The 17,373-nt window shown below is 50.1% G+C and overlaps 1 protein-coding gene across 1 annotated transcript; it reads right to left on the bottom strand.

The window, feature by feature from the left end:
• Positions 1-343: 343 nt before the first annotated feature.
• Positions 344-6,948, bottom strand: HOXC13 (homeobox C13). Its single transcript, XM_077167994.1, has 2 exons — positions 6,225-6,948; positions 344-780 (listed from the first exon to the last, which is right to left on the bottom strand). Exons 1-2 carry the CDS (start codon positions 6,946-6,948, stop codon positions 524-526), a joined length of 981 nt encoding a protein of 326 aa, XP_077024109.1. The 3' UTR covers positions 344-523.
• Between the last annotated feature and the right edge of the window lie 10,425 nt (positions 6,949-17,373).

Below are 17,373 nucleotides of genomic sequence, written 5' to 3'. Positions count from 1 at the left end.
GAAAACCTTAACTGGGAAATCTTGCAAAAGGAGTGCAAGAGGGAAGGGAGAAGGAGGAGAAACTGGAAGGGAAGTATGAACTCGCCAGGTCCTGCCTCGAGGGAGGCCGCAGGCTCAGGAGGCTCTTCTACCCTCCTGGGCAAAGAAGGAAGCAAGAATCGGGGTCGTCCGCGCTCGCAAACCCGCTTTGGCTGGAAAGATTGGGCTCTTCGCCAACGTTCAGCTTTCTGGCCCGGCTACGGGTAAGGTGAGGGCGACAGCCTTTCTCCCACAGCCCACCCGGACCCATCTCCAAAGCTGTCGAGGCCGGGAGGGTTCCCTCTGGGTGGGGGTGGGGGGACGGGGTTGGGGAGCAGGGAGCGACAGAGCTCAGCCTCCGATCCTCTCCGCCTCCTGGCGGTGCGGTTCCTCTTTTTTTGTTAATATTAAATATTCGTCTGCACCGGCGAAGGGTCCTTCGGTGGTTTCGGTTATGGTACAAAGCTGTGACATAAATAGACGGGGCGGGCGGCCGTGGGGGCGGTCAGGTGGAGTGGAGGTGAGGCGCTTTCGATTTGCTGACCACCTTTTTCTCTTTGACCCGCCGGTTCTGGAACCAGATGGTGACCTGGCGCTCGGAGAGGTTCGTGGTGGCCGAGATGCGCCGGCGCTTCTCTTTGGTGATGAACTTGCTGGCCGCGTACTCCTTCTCTAGCTCCTTCAACTGCACCTTGGTGTAGGGCACGCGTTTCTTGCGCCCGCGCCGGTAGCTGCTCACCTCGGGCTGTAGGGGAACCACATCTGTGGAGGAGAGAGAGGGCGGGCGGGAGTGAGGCGCCCGGTCGGCGAGGGTTAGGCGCCGGGAGGCTGCGGAGGCGCAGGGTGCGAGCAGGCAGCTCGAGGGGGACCGGAGGATGGGGCCCTCAAATCCTTTGCACCTCTTTTATTAGCGAGGCCACGACTAGGCTGAAACCAGCGTGGCGCAAAATTTAAGGATGGCGCACCAAAAACCCACGATAATCAAGGTTAAAAAATGAAAAACATTTTAATGCAACGGCTTTAAAAATCAAAATGAATGCAAAAAAAAAATCCATGTTGAACAAAGTATAAAAATGTAAAATAAATACAGGATCAGTATTTTTGGCTTTTCCTTTTGCCTCAGGCTCCAATATGACTGGGTAGCATTGGTTATTAGGACCCTCAGACACTTGGAAGAGTCCCATCACATCCCATCCCCCAGTTTCCACCCCAGCCCTTGCAGGATTGCAGGTATTCAGATAAATCCCTCCTTCTTGCAGTTGGATTGTTTGGGTGCCTATTAGCTTACACTCTGCCCGATTGTCAGGGGGAAAGTGTTCTGTTGAAATTTGGGGGTAGAGTATGACCCGGAGGAGACAGCTTCAGTGGGCACTGGCTCTGCGCTAGGTCCCCTAACCTGCACCAACAGATAGAAGAAGAGTATCAGGGTTTAGTCAGACCGCCTGGGGGCTAATCACTCTAGGAATCTGGGCCCAATGACCCCCAACAGGCATCTCAGAACACCCAAGGTGGGGGATCCTGACACTCAGATGTAGGGAATCAAGTCTCTGGAAGTAAGAAATCCATACCCCAATGTCTGCCCATCAGTGGAGGCTCCAGGTGCACCCTTCTTGGGTTAAAACCAGCTGTTTGCATGCATCTTCTAAAAAATGAACCCAATTCCCAGCCCCACACCCCCACAATTTCCCATCCATCACAGTAGAGCAAATTCTGCTCCAACCTCCTCCTTCCCTCTCCATTCCTGCAAGGCTGGTAGAAACTATATCCACCCCATGTGCCAACACTAGTCCCTGAATATCTTGTCATCCCAACTATTACCAGTCTAATCTCTCCTTTCTTTGGGCTTGGAGGATTTCACAAGAACTTAAAAAAAAAAAGTGCATCCCCCTTTCTACTTTACCCTCACCCCTTGCCAATAAAAGGTCAAAGCAACACTTTCAAGGGGAAATGGGGAATTAGGGAGATTATATGACTAGTTCATCCCTCAATTTTTTTTCATGTCAGATTTCTTCAGGAGGAAGCTAGTGAGGAGGGAGGAATACTTGGGGTTTCCCCTTCATTCTTACTGCTCTGAAAGCATAGACACAGCCCAGAGTGAAGACAGAGCTCTTCCTGTAAGGCTTGTTCCCATTCCGCCCGCACAAAACACCTTCCCTAAACCCTTTCCCACTGGGTCTGCTCTCTCCAGGAACCTCTGTCTATACAGGATAGGGAAAAGGCACAATCAAACGTGGGGAAAAATAAAATACTTAGGAAAAAATGCTAGAGAGGGGATTCTAATGGCCTGATTGGGCTGTCTTCATGGTGACAGTTTCTCAGGAAAATTGTTGGACTTATTTCTCATTGCCTCTGTATGACTAGGCCAAGGATTTTTTTTTTAATTCTGAAAAAAAAAAACAAAACTTAGATCATTGAGGTTAAAAAAGACTTTTTCTACAAGATTATTGTAAAAAATCCCTCAGATTCTCACATTCGTTTTACTCTTACAGATGTAAACATGAGTCAAGAAACTGATGATTTGGGAACCAGAGTAAAAAGAAGAGCGCAAATAGTGATACTATGAGTTTTTCCTCCCCCTCAGAACATTTCTTCTGGCTTATTTTATTAAACCCAGTTTACAAGATCAGGAATCTGAGGCTCAAAGTGAGTAAAAATAACTTAAGTGACAGAACCAGATTTTAAACTGAGATTTTCTGACTTTCAACATAATGATACAGTAAGTTTTAAAACGGAAACAGTCCACCTGCCACAATCCAACTTCAAAACACCTCCTTTTCCCTTGAGAGCAAAGCAGGGTAAAGTTGGGTGAGGGCTCCTGAATTACCCAGATTATTGTCCCCAATTTTTTTTTAACCTCTCTTTCTGGAAACTCTCCCAATTTAAAATGGGGTGTCTAGTCTGGCTACCACCCAATTTTGGCTTCCCTGAGCCCCAACTCTGAATTTCTACTGAGGCTTAATTGACAGAACCCTAAAAAAAAAAAAAAAAAAAAAAATCAGTAAACAAATAGACAGCTGATCTAAACTGGTTATTTTTTCTCTATAGGATGCCAAGGATTTATTTGGCCAAGTTTTTAATGGATCAGACCAAACTACTGGGTGTTTTGACTTTCTGGGAAAATAGTTCCTATCTTGCTTCTCAGAGAAGCCCCTTTTCATTGTCTGTGCTTCATCTGGAAAGGAAGTTGGATTTACAAATGTGGAAACATCTGGTAGCTTAGACCTCGAATTGTGTCTACACTACCTAACATGAGTGGGGATTTGGCTATTAATTTTACAGTCATCTTTTCCGCCAGAGCATGCACACACACAAACCACTCCATACCTGGGGATCTAGTAGACACCTTCGAGAAGCAAAAGAAAATCAGCTCAAAGCTCAGCTATAGCTTGCTCTTGGGGCTGAGTGTCCTCTGTGCACAGCCCCACCACCATCATTTCGCTCTTGACGGCCCACAGTCTGGCTCTGGACTCTGAAGTGGACATTGTTTCGGTCCATTTGTGTAAGAAATCCTAGTTGCTCTTTTCAACCTAAACCCACAGGCTTGTCAGTAAGGGTTTTCAGAAAGGCCAAAAGAGCTTCTATTGCACTCTCCCCATCTCCTCTCCTCTCTGACTCTTGAAATTTTTGCCTCTGTCAAAAAAAACAAAAAAACAAAAAACAAAAAAACCTATACTCACAACAGGGAGAAGAAAAAAAATCACAGAGAAATGAGGCAAGGGTCTTTATAATTGGGGGAAGGAAGAAGCCACAACATATCTTGGCCCTAATTATCTGGATCTTTCTGAACAATTGCCTCCATCTCCCACACTAGCCCAGACTGCCATAGATGAGGGTTCTCAGCCAGAGGCGCTGAAGAGAGACAGAAGTGTTTATGCCTATATGCTGCCGAACAAACCACAATTGCATAGACAGAGTTATCTGGAAATCTCACTACTTCTAAAGGATCTCTGTGTGGGTAGAAAGATGGAGGGTGTCTGAAGATAATTTTTTTTCATCAACATCTTGCCTATACCCCTCTACTCATTGAGATACAACAGCCTGATTCAGTTTCCACATGGAGAGTGTGTGAGCAAATAGCTGCTGGGGCATACTGGGGTTTATATCCATTTCTAAGTCATAATTTGCAAGTGTAATTAAATTTCAATTTTAATTATTTTTAAATTTTTATTTCAAAGGTATCTTTTTTTTCCCTAGAAGACTGTGATCAAAAAGTGTTTATTTTTAGCAGTTTTTTTTTCTGGGATTCTATGAGATGTTTATTTCACTCAATGATGTTCCTATGTTCCTGAGCTTTTCTTCAGCCTTTCATTCCATGCCACACTACACACACACACACACACACACACACACACACACACACACACACACACACACGGGGCTGCCAGAGCAGCTTCTTCTCTTCTCCCTCCCCACACTAAACCCACTGCCCAGTGCTTCAGTCGTGCCCGCACCCACAGTAGGCCTGGTGGGCACCTGCTCCCTTGCCTCTAAGTCCCTTGACTCCTTGGTCCCTGGGCCCCTTGGCATGACCCAGCTCCTCTTGCTCCAGGAAGGAATTCCTGCTGGATCCCTATCTCCTCAGCTTTACATTTGGGTAAGGTGGGGGAATTAGAGGCCCTTCTTTTTATAATTCACTACTGTTTACCTACATGTGAATCGCCTTTCTGCTAGGAATGTGTTATTATGTGTTTCATGTGAGGTAGTCATAACAGGAATCACATATTATATTATAGCTAATGCAGAGTAGGTGATGCACGATATCACATACTAAAATCCTATCATCCTTTAATTTTCTGGCATTTAAAAGCAGGGTACCTAGTGTGGGTACCACCCTAGGATTGTGTTATGTTATACTAATTAATTTCATAATACTTACAAGAATGCTATTTGCTACACTCTTTAACATCATTCAGGTATTTTTCACTGTTTGCCTCCCCTCCCAAGCCCAGTTGCAAGGGACTTTCAGGCCCACCCTTAGGTCTATAGTTTACACTGAAAATGTCCCTGGGCCCAGCCTGTGGAGCTGTGGGAGAGGAAATGGACATTTTAGACATCTTTGGCAGCTCAGGGCCCCCAGACTCCTCTGGCAGCAGAAGGGAGGAGAGTCAACCCCCCTCACTGTACTCAGCCGCAACAGCAGCTCCAGCTCTGTATTCACTCAACTCCAACTGAGATTTCTCAGCGCGGCACTGAACCAGATCTTCTGACCTGATTTTGCGAAACCTGGACTAGCCTTGCTCCTTTGGAGAGCAACGGGGGATTCAGGATCCTCTCCTGTTAGGAAATAGCTGGAACAGGGGAGGGCACGGGACATCCGTGAATCCCCGTATACACAGCCAGACAAGAACAAGAGGTCCCAACCCAGCTTCACCCCAGAACGGGCCTTCATCTCCCACCTCATTCTCATACTCTTCTCTGGGGCAGGATTAACAAACTCTTTTTCGCCCACATTTCAGGGAATTGGTGGTGGGAAAATTCACTGATTTGAGCTCAATATAGCAGAAAAGAAAGAAAATCTCATATTCCAGGAGAGGGCTGCAACCCCCTTCTCTCCACACCCTCTCCCGAGATTTTAGCTCTTTTGCTCCCTCAACAGCCAGGAAATTTGTGGTCGAATTTTAAAACATAAATCAAGAAAAGAAAAGAAAAGAAAAAAAGGAAACATCATCCATTTCTGTAGACCCCTGGAAAATTAGATCCTTATTGAAAAAAAAATCTGACTAGTGCCTGAAGGCGCCTAAAAATTCAAGCAAAGAAGTGTTTGGGGTTCTTATTCTCTCTTCTCCTCAATTTTTTCGTAAGTTGAAGGTTTTGTCCTGGAGGTTGTGGATTTCAAGGCACCCGAGGCCCACCCCACCCCCACTCCTGGCTGGAAGCCGGCTTCGGGGGCCCGGAGCAGCACGTGAAGCTGGAGCGGGCAGGGAGAGGAGGAGGTGAGCTCCCGACCCGAGTCGAGCCAGCAGCCTGGAGATCGGGCGCCTGTGATTGCTTCACTCTCTGCCGGGCAGCTCCGTGGAACGTGTCGGAGCAGATTTCTTTCCCGGCGCATTCCTCAGCGTAGCTCGCCCGGCCGGCTCCATCGGCAGCCCAGCCGAGCTGGCGCGCCGGGGCCAGACGGCGGGGGTGGCTGAGGCGCAGAGCCCCGGGGCAGTCAGGGCGGGGAGGGGTCCCCGGCGGCGGCGGCGGCAGCCGGGCCCCTGCCTTACCTGGGAAGGGAGACTTCCAGAGGTGGGCGGACTGCGACTGCTCCTTGGAGCAGTACACCTGACTGTCCCAGCCGTTGGAGAGAGCCCAGTGCTGGTAGCCTTCGACCGGGATGAGCGCGTCGTGACGCGGCTCCGGGTGCCCGCTGATCCCGGGCACCACCGACACGTCCAGGTAGCCGGGCATCGCCTGGTAAGAGCTGGCGAAGCTGGGGTAGAAGGCGAACTCCTTGGCCCTGGAGGATAGGTCGTCACCGGGCAGGGCGCCAGACGGCTCCGGATACTTATCGCCCGGGTGGTAGGCGCAAGGCTTCTGCTGCAGGTTCACGTTGTGCGACAGGCGGCAGCCGTAATAGCTGCCCCCGAAAGGATAGCCGTAGCCCAGGGTGGCGCTGGACGAGGTGGGGGGCGCCGGCGGCGGGGCGCACTGGCGCGCCGCCTCGGGGGCCGGGATGTCCGTGTAGACGGCGCTCTGAGGGGCGCCCAGGGGAGCCGGCGGGCGGCCCAGCACCGGGTGCGGAAGCAGGTCGCGGCAGTGGCTGGCGGGGCAGCTGCTGCCCAGCCCGTCCATGCTCTGGGCTTTGCCGGGGCTCGCTCCGCTGCAGCCGCCCCCCGCTCCGCCCGCGCCACCGCCTCCCCCGCCGCCGCCGCTCTCCGCCGCGCTGTCCTCATAGACGTACATAAGGCTCTCCGGCCAGCGCGGATGCAGGAGCAGCGAAGTCGTCATGACATGATCTGCTCGAGCTTTTTAAAAACTCCACTTGCCAGAGGCAGCGAGCTAGGGAGACACCTCGCTCTTTTTTCCCCCTCCCCCATCCCTCCTCCCTTCCCCACCCCTTCCCTCCTCCTCCTCCTGATGCTTCCACCTCCTTCCCCAGATTCCCTATACGCATGCGGAGATACTTCATTAAGAAATCCTCCGGCTCCCGCAGGCCTCCCTTCGGCCCCCGCCCCCGCCCACGTGACGTGGCCAGCGCACGTGACGCACAGGCCTAGTCCCCTGGGGTTTTCTCCCCTCTAGGTGGGGCGGGGCGAAAGGGAAGAGGTCTCTGCTGATTGGCTCTCAGAATGGGCGAAGAGGCGGGAGCTGGGAGATTTAAAGGGACAGGGGGACGCCCCCTGGCAGGTCCCTCAGGAGGGAAAGGGAGGAGGGGGTGGCCGAATTTGGCCGACGCAAAGGGGTCTGGGGAGGCTAGGGTTGTTCCTCCTCGTAGGCTTAGGAGGTGTAGGGGGAGACGGACCCCTACCCAAAAGTCGCACGCTCTGTCTGTCGGAGTCTCTGAATTGGGGTTGGGGACTAAGGGTGGAGAAGAAAGCGGATTTTTTTTTCTTTAATAAATGAGCCAACTGGAAAATGGGCAGGAGCGAGCGGACAGGGCGTGGGGCGCCTTGGCTCCAGCCCCGGCAGATTCCCCTATAGCCCGTTGCTGGAAGAACCCGATGCCGCGCAGCGAGCCTTTGATGAAGAGATTGCTTCCATTTTCAACCTTCAGCCACTTTCCCCAAAGCCCCAATTGTCTGAGATGGACCCATTCCTTTCCTCACGCTCAGGTCTTCCTCAAGCGGAGCGGAGGGGGCTGGGGGGACGTGATAGCCCCAAACACACACATGATTACACGGGTGGGGGGTGCAGGGGAAGTGATGGAAAACTCTCAGCAAGAAATGGAGAAAAAATAACAGGAGGGAAAGAGAAGAGACTGACATTTCAAAATACGATAGAAATAAAAGTCTCAGAGTGAGATTTTTCAAAGGAAATCGGGGAGAGAGGGGGAAACGGAATAGATTCGTTCTAGGAAAGCTAAAAAGCCCTGGATGAGAAGGAGAGCACGCTCTCTATGTTCAGAGTACAAAAGGAAACGTGGAGAATGCAAGGATCCTTTCTGGAGACAATTCTGGGGGTGGGGTGGGGTGGGGTGGGGGGGACCTCAGCTCGGCGGGGTCCGCCTCGGCCCTTAGCGGCCTTATCTGGGCCTGGCCGATGAGGACCGAGAGGCCGGCAGAACCCAGACCGACGGACTGCCCAGCTGAACAACCCCACCCTGGCTCCCACGGCTTTCTTGGGGTTCACTGCTTTTTAGTATGGAGTGTTTTCACACTCTAAACCTGCCCCCCACCCCCACTCCCATTTTAAAGAAAAAATTAACGTCAACGTACGGACCATTCAAAAGTCCTCCCTCTTCTTCCTTCTCAGTCTGCCGATTTTTCGGGCCTCCTATGCTCAATTTGGTGCCTTAATAGAGTCACCCCTTTTCTGGACGCATATCTGCGGAACTGAGGCAAGTTCTCTTTCAGCACAGGGCCTCCCTGAGAAGAGATAATAAACAGAGAGAAAAAAGAGGGGAAAGTGTGTCCCACTTTCGTGCTTCCGCCGCAGCTTTCACTTGCTGGATTCTCGCGTCTTCACGGCGCCCAGGCCGTGGCCACGCAGTAGCCCCCAGCCGAGACAGACCCACTGGACCCCTCGAACCTGAGAGCAGACGGCCGGGGGTCTGCGCTGGATCTGGCTCTCGGCCGCTTCCCTCCTCCCTGTAGGGACAAGGTGGTGCTTCGCCGTGGAGAGCCCAGGCGCCTGTGAGTTAGGACGTATGATCGCCAGAAATGTAATTCTTATCAGTGTGATCTTCTTCCGGAAGGGTCAGTTCAAAGTTCAGAAAGCAGAATGCGGGCTGGGCTGGCATTAAGGGGGAAAAAACAACGGAAAGAGGTTTGAAACATCATGCCAGGCTGAGTGTGTGTTGAAGGTGATAGTGGGGGGAGAAGGAAAGAGCCCCGGGGAGGGTGGGGCCTTTCTGGGAGTGGGCTCTAAGCTAGGAAACAGGCTTCCCTTCCGCCGGGAGCCCAAGGTCAAGGTAAAAGGAGGAGAGCAAACACTGCCTGGTGGAGTCTAGACTGGGTCCCCTGACCTTGGCCCCTGGGTTGGCCTGAGGCAGGACTGGTGAGGGGGAGGTCTTTGGATAGATAGTAGGGGTGGTGTAGAGGCCCCTGTGTCCCATCCTGTGAAGTGCCAGGCGGCGCAGGGAAGCAGGGGCAATGTGGAATGGGCTGGTGGGGCACCAGGAGCAACAAAGCACCCGAATCGTCCACCACATTCCTGCAGCTCCCTGCCCCTGGGGTAAGTCTTCAGATCCAAAGACACGGCCTCTAGCCTTTGGGGCTAGGGGACAGAACCCCGGGAAGGATCTGGGTGCAGAGTTGCCCAGCAATAAATAAAATTAATAGTATATTCTTTCCCAGGTTTATATAAGGGCATTAACTATTCCTCCTGCAATGAGATATAGATTTAATTAACCCGGCAACTTTACAATTCCATTTATTAGGGGCACCGTGCGGCCAAAATTTAGCGGCGAGAGGAGAAAGGGAACCTAAATTCCCTTCGTCAAGGAGACCAGCCCAAGATCTGGGATCCCTATGGCGACCTGGGGGATTGGGAAAGCTGGAGGGGAAATTTTCCGGGCAAAGGGCGCTCAAAGCGGTTGGGAAAGTGGCCATACTCTGAACTATCTCCCCATCTTTCGCTCGGTTCCCCCAAGACCTTCCACGCCTGCAATGGCGGGCTCCAGGGTTGGGGCATACCCGGAGCGAGGGGGAGGCAGTGAAGGAAGAGCCGGCGGGCAGGCGGCAGGAAGTAAAGCCTTGCTGGTTAATTAACTTTAAGCCTGGGGTCGCTTCTCCCACCTCCCCCGGAAAAAAATGTGGATCTCGCTGGGACACAAATAAAACCAAATTAAACACTCCAGGAGAGTATGCGCCACTGGAAACGTAGTAATTACACCTCGGAGGCGATCCCGCCCTAGAAAGCCGGGCGCCGAAACCTTCGGTTGCTGCGCTCAGCCCACCACGCGGCCACACCTCGCCCCGCCGGGCTTCGGGGATGGGACTGTGGGACTTGACTGTGGATGAAGTTTAGAGAAAATCAAGAAAAATGAGAAGGAATGTGGCTCCTCGGTCTCTAGCTGAGCTGCTGGTGTAGGGAAAAAAGACGAAGCATTTAATTATACCAAAGGAGAATGGAAAATGGCCCCTCAGTTCGATCTGAAAGCCCGGGCTCTGCTCTGGGCTCCATTTCCAAACAGATGTTTGCGACGGCGAGTCGACGGGGCTGGCAGGGACCATTCTGTCCTCATCTTTCTCCGGGGAGCCCAGTTGCTGGCTAAGCTCAATTCTGGAATTTTTCCTTTCAAAGGCTCCAACGTATAAAGGAGATATTCAGGGTGCCTTCTCACTGAAAGTGTGTGTGTGTGTGTGTGTGTGTGTGTGTGTGTGTGCGTGAGTGCCTGTGGGTTTAGGAACGTGTGCGGGCTGCACGCAGCGTTCCAGCTCATGCCCTTGTGGCCGCAGGCCCAGATATAAGTTCATTAAGATACCGGCTCTCTGCAGGCTTCCTCCACAAGCAAATAAAGATCTTGCCTTGTCTGCTTAGCTCTCTGTATACACATTTAATGGATATTTATATGCTCATCTTGGTCTCTAACTTACAGACATCCCCGGGGGGGGGGTACTTGGAAAATGAAGAGACAGATGCCTGTATCTGTCGAGTTGAGTGGTGGAATTCGTGGCCCACTGTATTAAAGGAAAGTCAGGGTGTGAGCTAACAGCATTTGCAGCAGGAGGGTGCAAAGCTGACACACACACATAGGGCTGGGTGTAGTTTGACTACCAGGCCAGGGAGAAGGACGAGAGAAATGAGGCCCATGTGCCCCTGCTCAACTCCTGGAGTCTGCTCTGGAGATTAAGCATTAGTTGATTCCCCTTTCTACTCACCCGCCTTTCCTCTGTTTCCTCCATATTCCATAGGGGGGGGAAAAAAGCTTAAAACTCTGAAGCTACTGCCCCCCCTTTTTAATGGGAGAAATTCCTTTTTTTTTTTTTTTAAAAAAGAAGGGGGTGGGTTGAGGCTGCAGGAGAACAAAGAGCCTCACCACCATGGCGTCTGGATTCTGGCCCGGACTTGGGGCCTCGGTGGGCGGGCACACAGTTTGGGGGGCCCTTTCCCGTGCAGGTTTCCTGCTGCAGAATGAGAGAGATTTGTGGAGAACAAAGACCGTAGGGCTTGAATTCTCCAGCAAAGAAATGGGATGTTTAAGATTGAGAGGGACAACTTACAGGGAGGGGTTGGGGGTTCAGGGAGGGCCTGTGAGGGAGCACCCCTTGAAAGTGTGTCTGAGTCGGGAGACCCTTACACACTCAGAGCAAATTCCTGGTGGGCTGCACAAAGAATGGAAAGGATAGAAAAGTGGCTGATCCCGGGCTCCCTGACCCTGCCCAGTCCCCTCTTCGCTTCAGTCCGTCCACTTCTCTGAGCTCAGCAAGGTCGGGGGTAGGCTGAGAAGCGTGCAGACACAGTGCGGCCTCTCAGCCTCCTCTACCCCTCTGGAACCTGTACTACTTGCATCTCTCCACCCCCAAAGCCAAGCCTCTACTCCCAGCCTGGGGACTCACCTCCTGGACAGTGGCTGCCATCCTGGCTTCTTCCACCTTTATTGTTTTCCCTCCCACGGTCCCCAGCTTGAGGGAAGTTGGATCAGTGTGGCTGAGGCATCACTTTGCTTCTTGTTTCGGGGTTTTCCGCTCTCCGACCCGAATTTGCCTTCCTCCAGGCCCCACTCACTTTCCCCTTTTAGACACCAGGGAAATCCATTCCTGTCTGCTGCCTGGTTAGGACTTGTAGTACTGGCTCCGAGTTGGGGGGCCAACCCCAACTTTTTTCTCTCTGGCTCTGCAGGGATCCATACTGGGGTCTGTATTTAGGCTATTATCACCAATCTTCTCCCAGCTTCCCCTTCAGCCTGCCCCAATCACAGACTCTGCCTGATAGTGCACTGGGCTTGGTCAGGGAAGTCAGGTGATCCCTTCCATGGGAGATCCTCAGGAAGCCTCTTCCAGTGGTCTCTGGGGTCCCCTCCCCAGTTCTTTTTCTTCCACAGCTTCCATGCCCCCATAACCCCTCCAAGCTCATCACAGAACCCCTTCCCTAACCCTCCTCATCTTCTCCTTCCCTAGCCCCTTCCCTGGTCTAATCCTCACCCTTCCCACCCCCTGGTCTTTTCTTCTGCAGCATCTCAGTCTGTCACTTGGCCCCCTACCCTCACCTCCCATTGACAAAAGAAGTTCAGGGAATAGATGCAGAGTTAAGAAATTAGCAAAGTATCTCCTCCCCCTTCTCCTCTCTTCCACACAACCCCTACCCCCTCCGCATCCTCTGCTTCAGGAGTGGGCTGTCTGTCCCCCTCCCCTCCCCCCAAATACCTCCCCTTTTTAGGAAACCCGTAGAAACAGACAAATAAAATCTCTCCTGGTTTTAGGGCCTGTCTGAGAGAGAAGTCCAAGTTCATTTTCAAGTTAGACAAGGGAGCTGAGGGGGGTTGGGGAGGAGGTGGAGGAGCGTTTGCTGGGGGTTGGATTTGGCTTCCTTGCAACGATCTAACAAAGGCCCCTTTTGGTCAGAAAGCCAACAAACCGAATGCCTGGAAAAGGTATTTATCACTTTTGATCATTCCCTCCATATTTTAAAGCTTACATTCAAGGCTCTTAGAAGGGAGGCAGACAAGCCATTCTTCTTTTTCTTTTCCTTTTTAGAGATTTCCAGTTATTTAAAAAGTAGATATGGAAAATAACATTTTTCTCCCCTCAGGGAAGGGAGGAGTTGTGGACCCCATGTAGCATTCTTCTGGGTCAAAGGGGATTGTTTAACCTGTCCCAAAGAATGACTAAAATTGAGAAGGGCTGAGTATTTCACCTCTAACTATGTGAGGGAAAAGGTGTTAGGGATCCCCTTAATATCACTGTGATACTGGGAACTTTAGTCTGGTGAAATGGTAAAAGGGAGATGCTGAGGCAGTATTACATTTTATCATGGAGGAAGAAGGGAAATTACAACCTAAAAGGGTCATAGTCAGTCTTTCCCATGACCAGATATCCTCGGCAATCACAGCAGAAAACATTCTAACTACTCCAATTTGAAAATCATTAAGCAGAATGCAAGAGGTTAAAGGAGCTTCTGAAGATGCCTCACCAAAAAAAAAAAAAAAAAAAAAAAAAGTAATTTCCCCATCTCCAAGAAAGAGGGAAGAAATGGCCCAAGGCTCAATGAAAGGGGAGAAAGAAACTCCTTTAGGCTAAAATGGCCAATTCTGATTGGGATCTATGGAGCAGAAAGACAAGAGGGCGCTCATGTGTCTGGGTGGATCTGGGGCAAGATCCTTGCTGGTGGTAATTTTAATTAAATCTTCCTTGCAAAGGTAGACTTGATGCAGTTTTAGTGACTGGAGGGCAACAATCATGCTACCCTCCTTGAACCGGGGTTCAGGGAGCTGTTATACTTTTCCTACCTCATTGCCTCCTTCCTCCCATTCAAACTGCCCCTTCTTTAAGGAGTATTTAGAGGTACTCTTCCCCTTAGCTGTGCAGCAAAGCTGATGCAATGTAAAAAACCTGAAACAGAGGATGGATACATCTATTTTCCCTTTCCCCGAAGATTACCCCCACTCACTTGCATAGGGAGGAAATTCAACTCAGAGAGGAGGAAATATTTCTCATGGGATAGAGACCACCCCAGGCTCCCTGTGCTAGATGTCTTTCAGCATTTCTAGGATGCATGATTGCTGTGTCCTGGGTTTTGGACACTGCTGACAACCCACGTGCTGGGGAACATGTGTTGTGGTAGGTATGCATTGCGCTTGTGTAGCATGGAGAAATTTGCAGTCAGGCAAGGCAGGGGTGCTGGTTGGGGCAGGCTGATGGGGTGGATGTGAAAGGAAAGGAAGCTCTGTTAGGATGCCAGCTTAGGGGAGACCTTGTGAGTCTGAGAGTCTTCACTCTCTCCTTGGCTAGCCATATCTTGCCTATCTGAGCCACCATAAGCACATAAGCAAATGCATGGGAGGAAAGACCATCCTCAAATTTTGCAAAGATGCAATTCTTAAGGCTTGGGTGATGGGGGGGGGCGGGCTTGTGGGATTTTCCCTCTACTCCATGGCCCTAGGAAAATCTTTTTCTGCTATACTTTACATTTGTGATTAAACGCTTGTGTCTCCTTTCAGTGCTTGGGTTATTAATGAATTTCTCTTCAAAGAATTAGTAGAGATTTCTCATCTATTTTTATTCATTGCTTCTAGACAAATAAGTGTTTGATATAAGCTTTGCTAGATGTTAAGGGAACTTTAGAGAAACATTACTGTATGTGCCTTCAGATACCCATATCTATATAATTAGGTAATCTTTAAAAATTTTTTTTGTTTTTGTTTTTAAATTGTATCTCCCTTGAATATTACAATATATTCATATTTAATTAGAAACTTATAAACCTTTAGGTGTCTGTATGTCCAGGCTGAGATGTATGTGTGTGGGGGTTGGACCTGCAGTTCTATGGGCACAAATAAACTTGATAAAGTTTACCCCCAGCAGTGTTTCTCTGATGTAATTAACTATTAGGCGGAAATGGTATTCAGGCACACATAAGTGGCAAGAAGTTTAAAAAAAAAAAAAGCTTTTATTTTTAGGAAAGAAAAAAAAAAAGACAGAGGTCCGAGGTTATCCAGCAGCTTTATAGGGTGTACTTTTCAGCGCCCCATCCCCACCCCTCAGCCATCATTTAGGGGCTTGGAACCAACTTGCCATGTCTCCAAATTCAGCCGTATCCTGTCCTTGACATTGTTCTTTCAGCGCAGTTTTATTCCACGATTTTGGGCCATTCGGATTACTTCCGGAGCCCCGACAGCGACTCTCTGCAGCCAAAGTAGGCAGCCTCTGCCTGGCTCCGCCAGGAACTGGGAGCCTGCATTTAACTCCTACTCTTTCTCCCAGGAAGGTTCCCAAGACTTCGAGTCTCTAAGTTCCTTGGTTTACTTTAATAGGCTGATTTTCTTTATTGTCGTGTGGCAGTTATTTAGTATTTGATTTCAATAACCCCCACCAAGGATAAGCTTGGCGAAAGCCGCTTCCACCCGGGACAATAAATGGCCGACGCCCGGAGGACCGCGGGAGCAGCGCCCGCATTGGGAAGCGCCGGCTCTGCTCCCCGCGGCGCGGGGGCGGAGGAGCGAGTTGCACGTGTAATCCTGATGCACTTGTGTGCGCTCTGTGTGCACCTACAGCTGAGCACACAGGTGGGTCCATTTGTTTGTGAGGTAGAGCAGACTTCAGTGCAATCCGTGAGAGCACTCAGCGCGAGCGCCTGGGCGTTCGGCGTGTCTGAGTGCACAGGGAGAGTCAGGAGTTAGTCCCTGAGCCTCTGGGGCTCATGTGCTTATTCTCTGCTGCCACTGCCAAGACCAAGAAGCAGCTTTCCCCGACCCAGTGAGAAGGGCACCTTTAGGATAGGGAAAGAAAAAAACAGACCCGTTTTCTGTTTTCTATGCCTGGGTCTGGGGGAGAGGAAAATGGTAAAAATAAAATCACACATCTACAAAGATTTCTCAGAAAAGGGTTAGGAGAATTTCTGGCTCAAAATAATAATAATAATAATTTAGTTGGAAATGGAGGATTTTTAAGGGCTGCGGAGGGGGGGGCAGAGGAAAGTTGGAAGAAGACAGTGGGAACAGACTTTGAAAACACGATAAATTTTAGTTGGTAGTCAGATGTTTGTAATCTCAGTATTACTTTCTGTGTAGCTGTGTATTTGTTACCATTTGCGGCATGTAATAAATATGAAGTTGTGTGCTCATATTTTCTACAGAAGCCCCTCCTGACAATACTTACCTACAGCTGGACAAGTTTCAGATCTACCTCTAAACCTGATGCACTGGGAGTATACGTATTTCCTATAGTAAATCTTTCCTTTAGAATATGCTGTACTTTAAATAGCAGGGACAGGACCATAGTCAGTGGTGAATTTCTTCTTATAAAGATTGCCAGTAAGAAAAAGACTCACGGTATTTCAAAGCTAACGCTATGCTTGAAAAAAGTTTTCCAAATGCGATTTATCCTGAAAAGGAGAAAGTCTAATCCCGATCCTCTCCTCCCAAGATGACTGCTGTGCTTGGTGGGTCCTCAGGGGCCCAGTGCTTTCTTTGGGTGCAGCCATTAGGAGAGTGGGCTCCTTGCCAGGTCCAGAGGCACCCCAACAGTCTCTGCCTAGCCTGGCCTGGCTGACTCCTTAGGTTCTGAAACCTGTGCGGATTTCTCAGATGCTCTGCTCTCTGCACCTGGGACATGCAGTCTGAGTTTGCAGTTTCAAGGGCGTTTTCACCTGAGGCTGTGTGGGCTGATGCCTCCACTTCACTCTCTAACTGCTTATAAAGCCCGAGGAGGGTGTGGAGGGGGCTGGTCTTCCCACCGAGCGTCTATCATTTTGGAAAAATTGGAACACAAATATTCCCTCTAGAAAATATGTTTTCCATAGGCACAAGTAGAAAACGCTTATTCCCCTGCCCCTCTCCCTAAGCCTTCATGTAGGAGTATTTTGATAATTTCATCTAGTTCTGGGCCTGCTGTCCCACCACAAACTATATCCTCCCAGGAATTTACACCCCCAGGAAGACAGACTCTGTCCTTTTACACCAGGGAAAACGCACACAGCACAGCATCCTCCGTCCTAAGTGACACTGCGCCTGTCTCTATTAGAATTTTCCTTTTCTCTCTTTTCCCTCTCCAGTGATGAGTCTCCATAAGAAATTAGAATCTACCTTTTTCTGAAGAGAGAGGAGGAGTTGTCTGAATCCTTCCCCGATTTTCCATTGAGGGAATTTCTTGGAAAGTTGGAATATTTCCCCTGCCTCCATTCCTTCTTCAGCGCCCTGCAGAAGCTGTGACCCGCCCCATACAGTGAAGACTGCGGAATGAAGTCCCCGCTATTTGAGCAGGGAACAAATTTGCTATAACCTCAAAATCTTCCTTGGTTGCAATCACCTAGGACATTGGGGAAAACACCCTCAGCACCTCTCTCTCCACCATTTCTTTAATCATTACTTTCAACCTTAGCTTTAGCTTCAAGTATCCAAAGCTGCGTGAGACAGTTCCCCTTCTCAAGGCCGAAAAGGTTTTCTTTTCCTGCCCTCTGGGAAGGAGCCTGCCCAGACCTGCAGCCTCAGCAGAAAAGCCAGTGGGATCATAATCTCGATCTAGATGTTCACTATAGGGAGATAGTTGCATTATTGAATTTTCCTCTCTCCCAGGGCCGTTCTAAGAGCCCAGGAATATTGTCTTCCTAGTTACT

This window comes from Tamandua tetradactyla, chromosome 7, assembly GCF_023851605.1.
Source record: "Tamandua tetradactyla isolate mTamTet1 chromosome 7, mTamTet1.pri, whole genome shotgun sequence".
NCBI lineage: Eukaryota > Metazoa > Chordata > Mammalia > Pilosa > Myrmecophagidae > Tamandua > Tamandua tetradactyla.
The sequence above is the reverse complement of the archived record's forward strand: the minus strand, read 5'-3'. Positions and strand labels throughout refer to the sequence as shown.

What these genes read in the sequence shown, in the direction of transcription:
- HOXC13 (XM_077167994.1), bottom strand. Translation starts at nt 6,948, where the DNA reads ATGACGACTTCGCTGCTCCTGCATCCGCGCTGGCCGGAGAGCCTTATG. An exon ending in CTGGAAGTCTCCCTTCCCAG is followed by an intron (nt 781 to 6,224) that starts GTAAGGCAGGGG and finishes TCTCCTCCACAG; the next exon opens with ATGTGGTTCCCCTACAGCCC.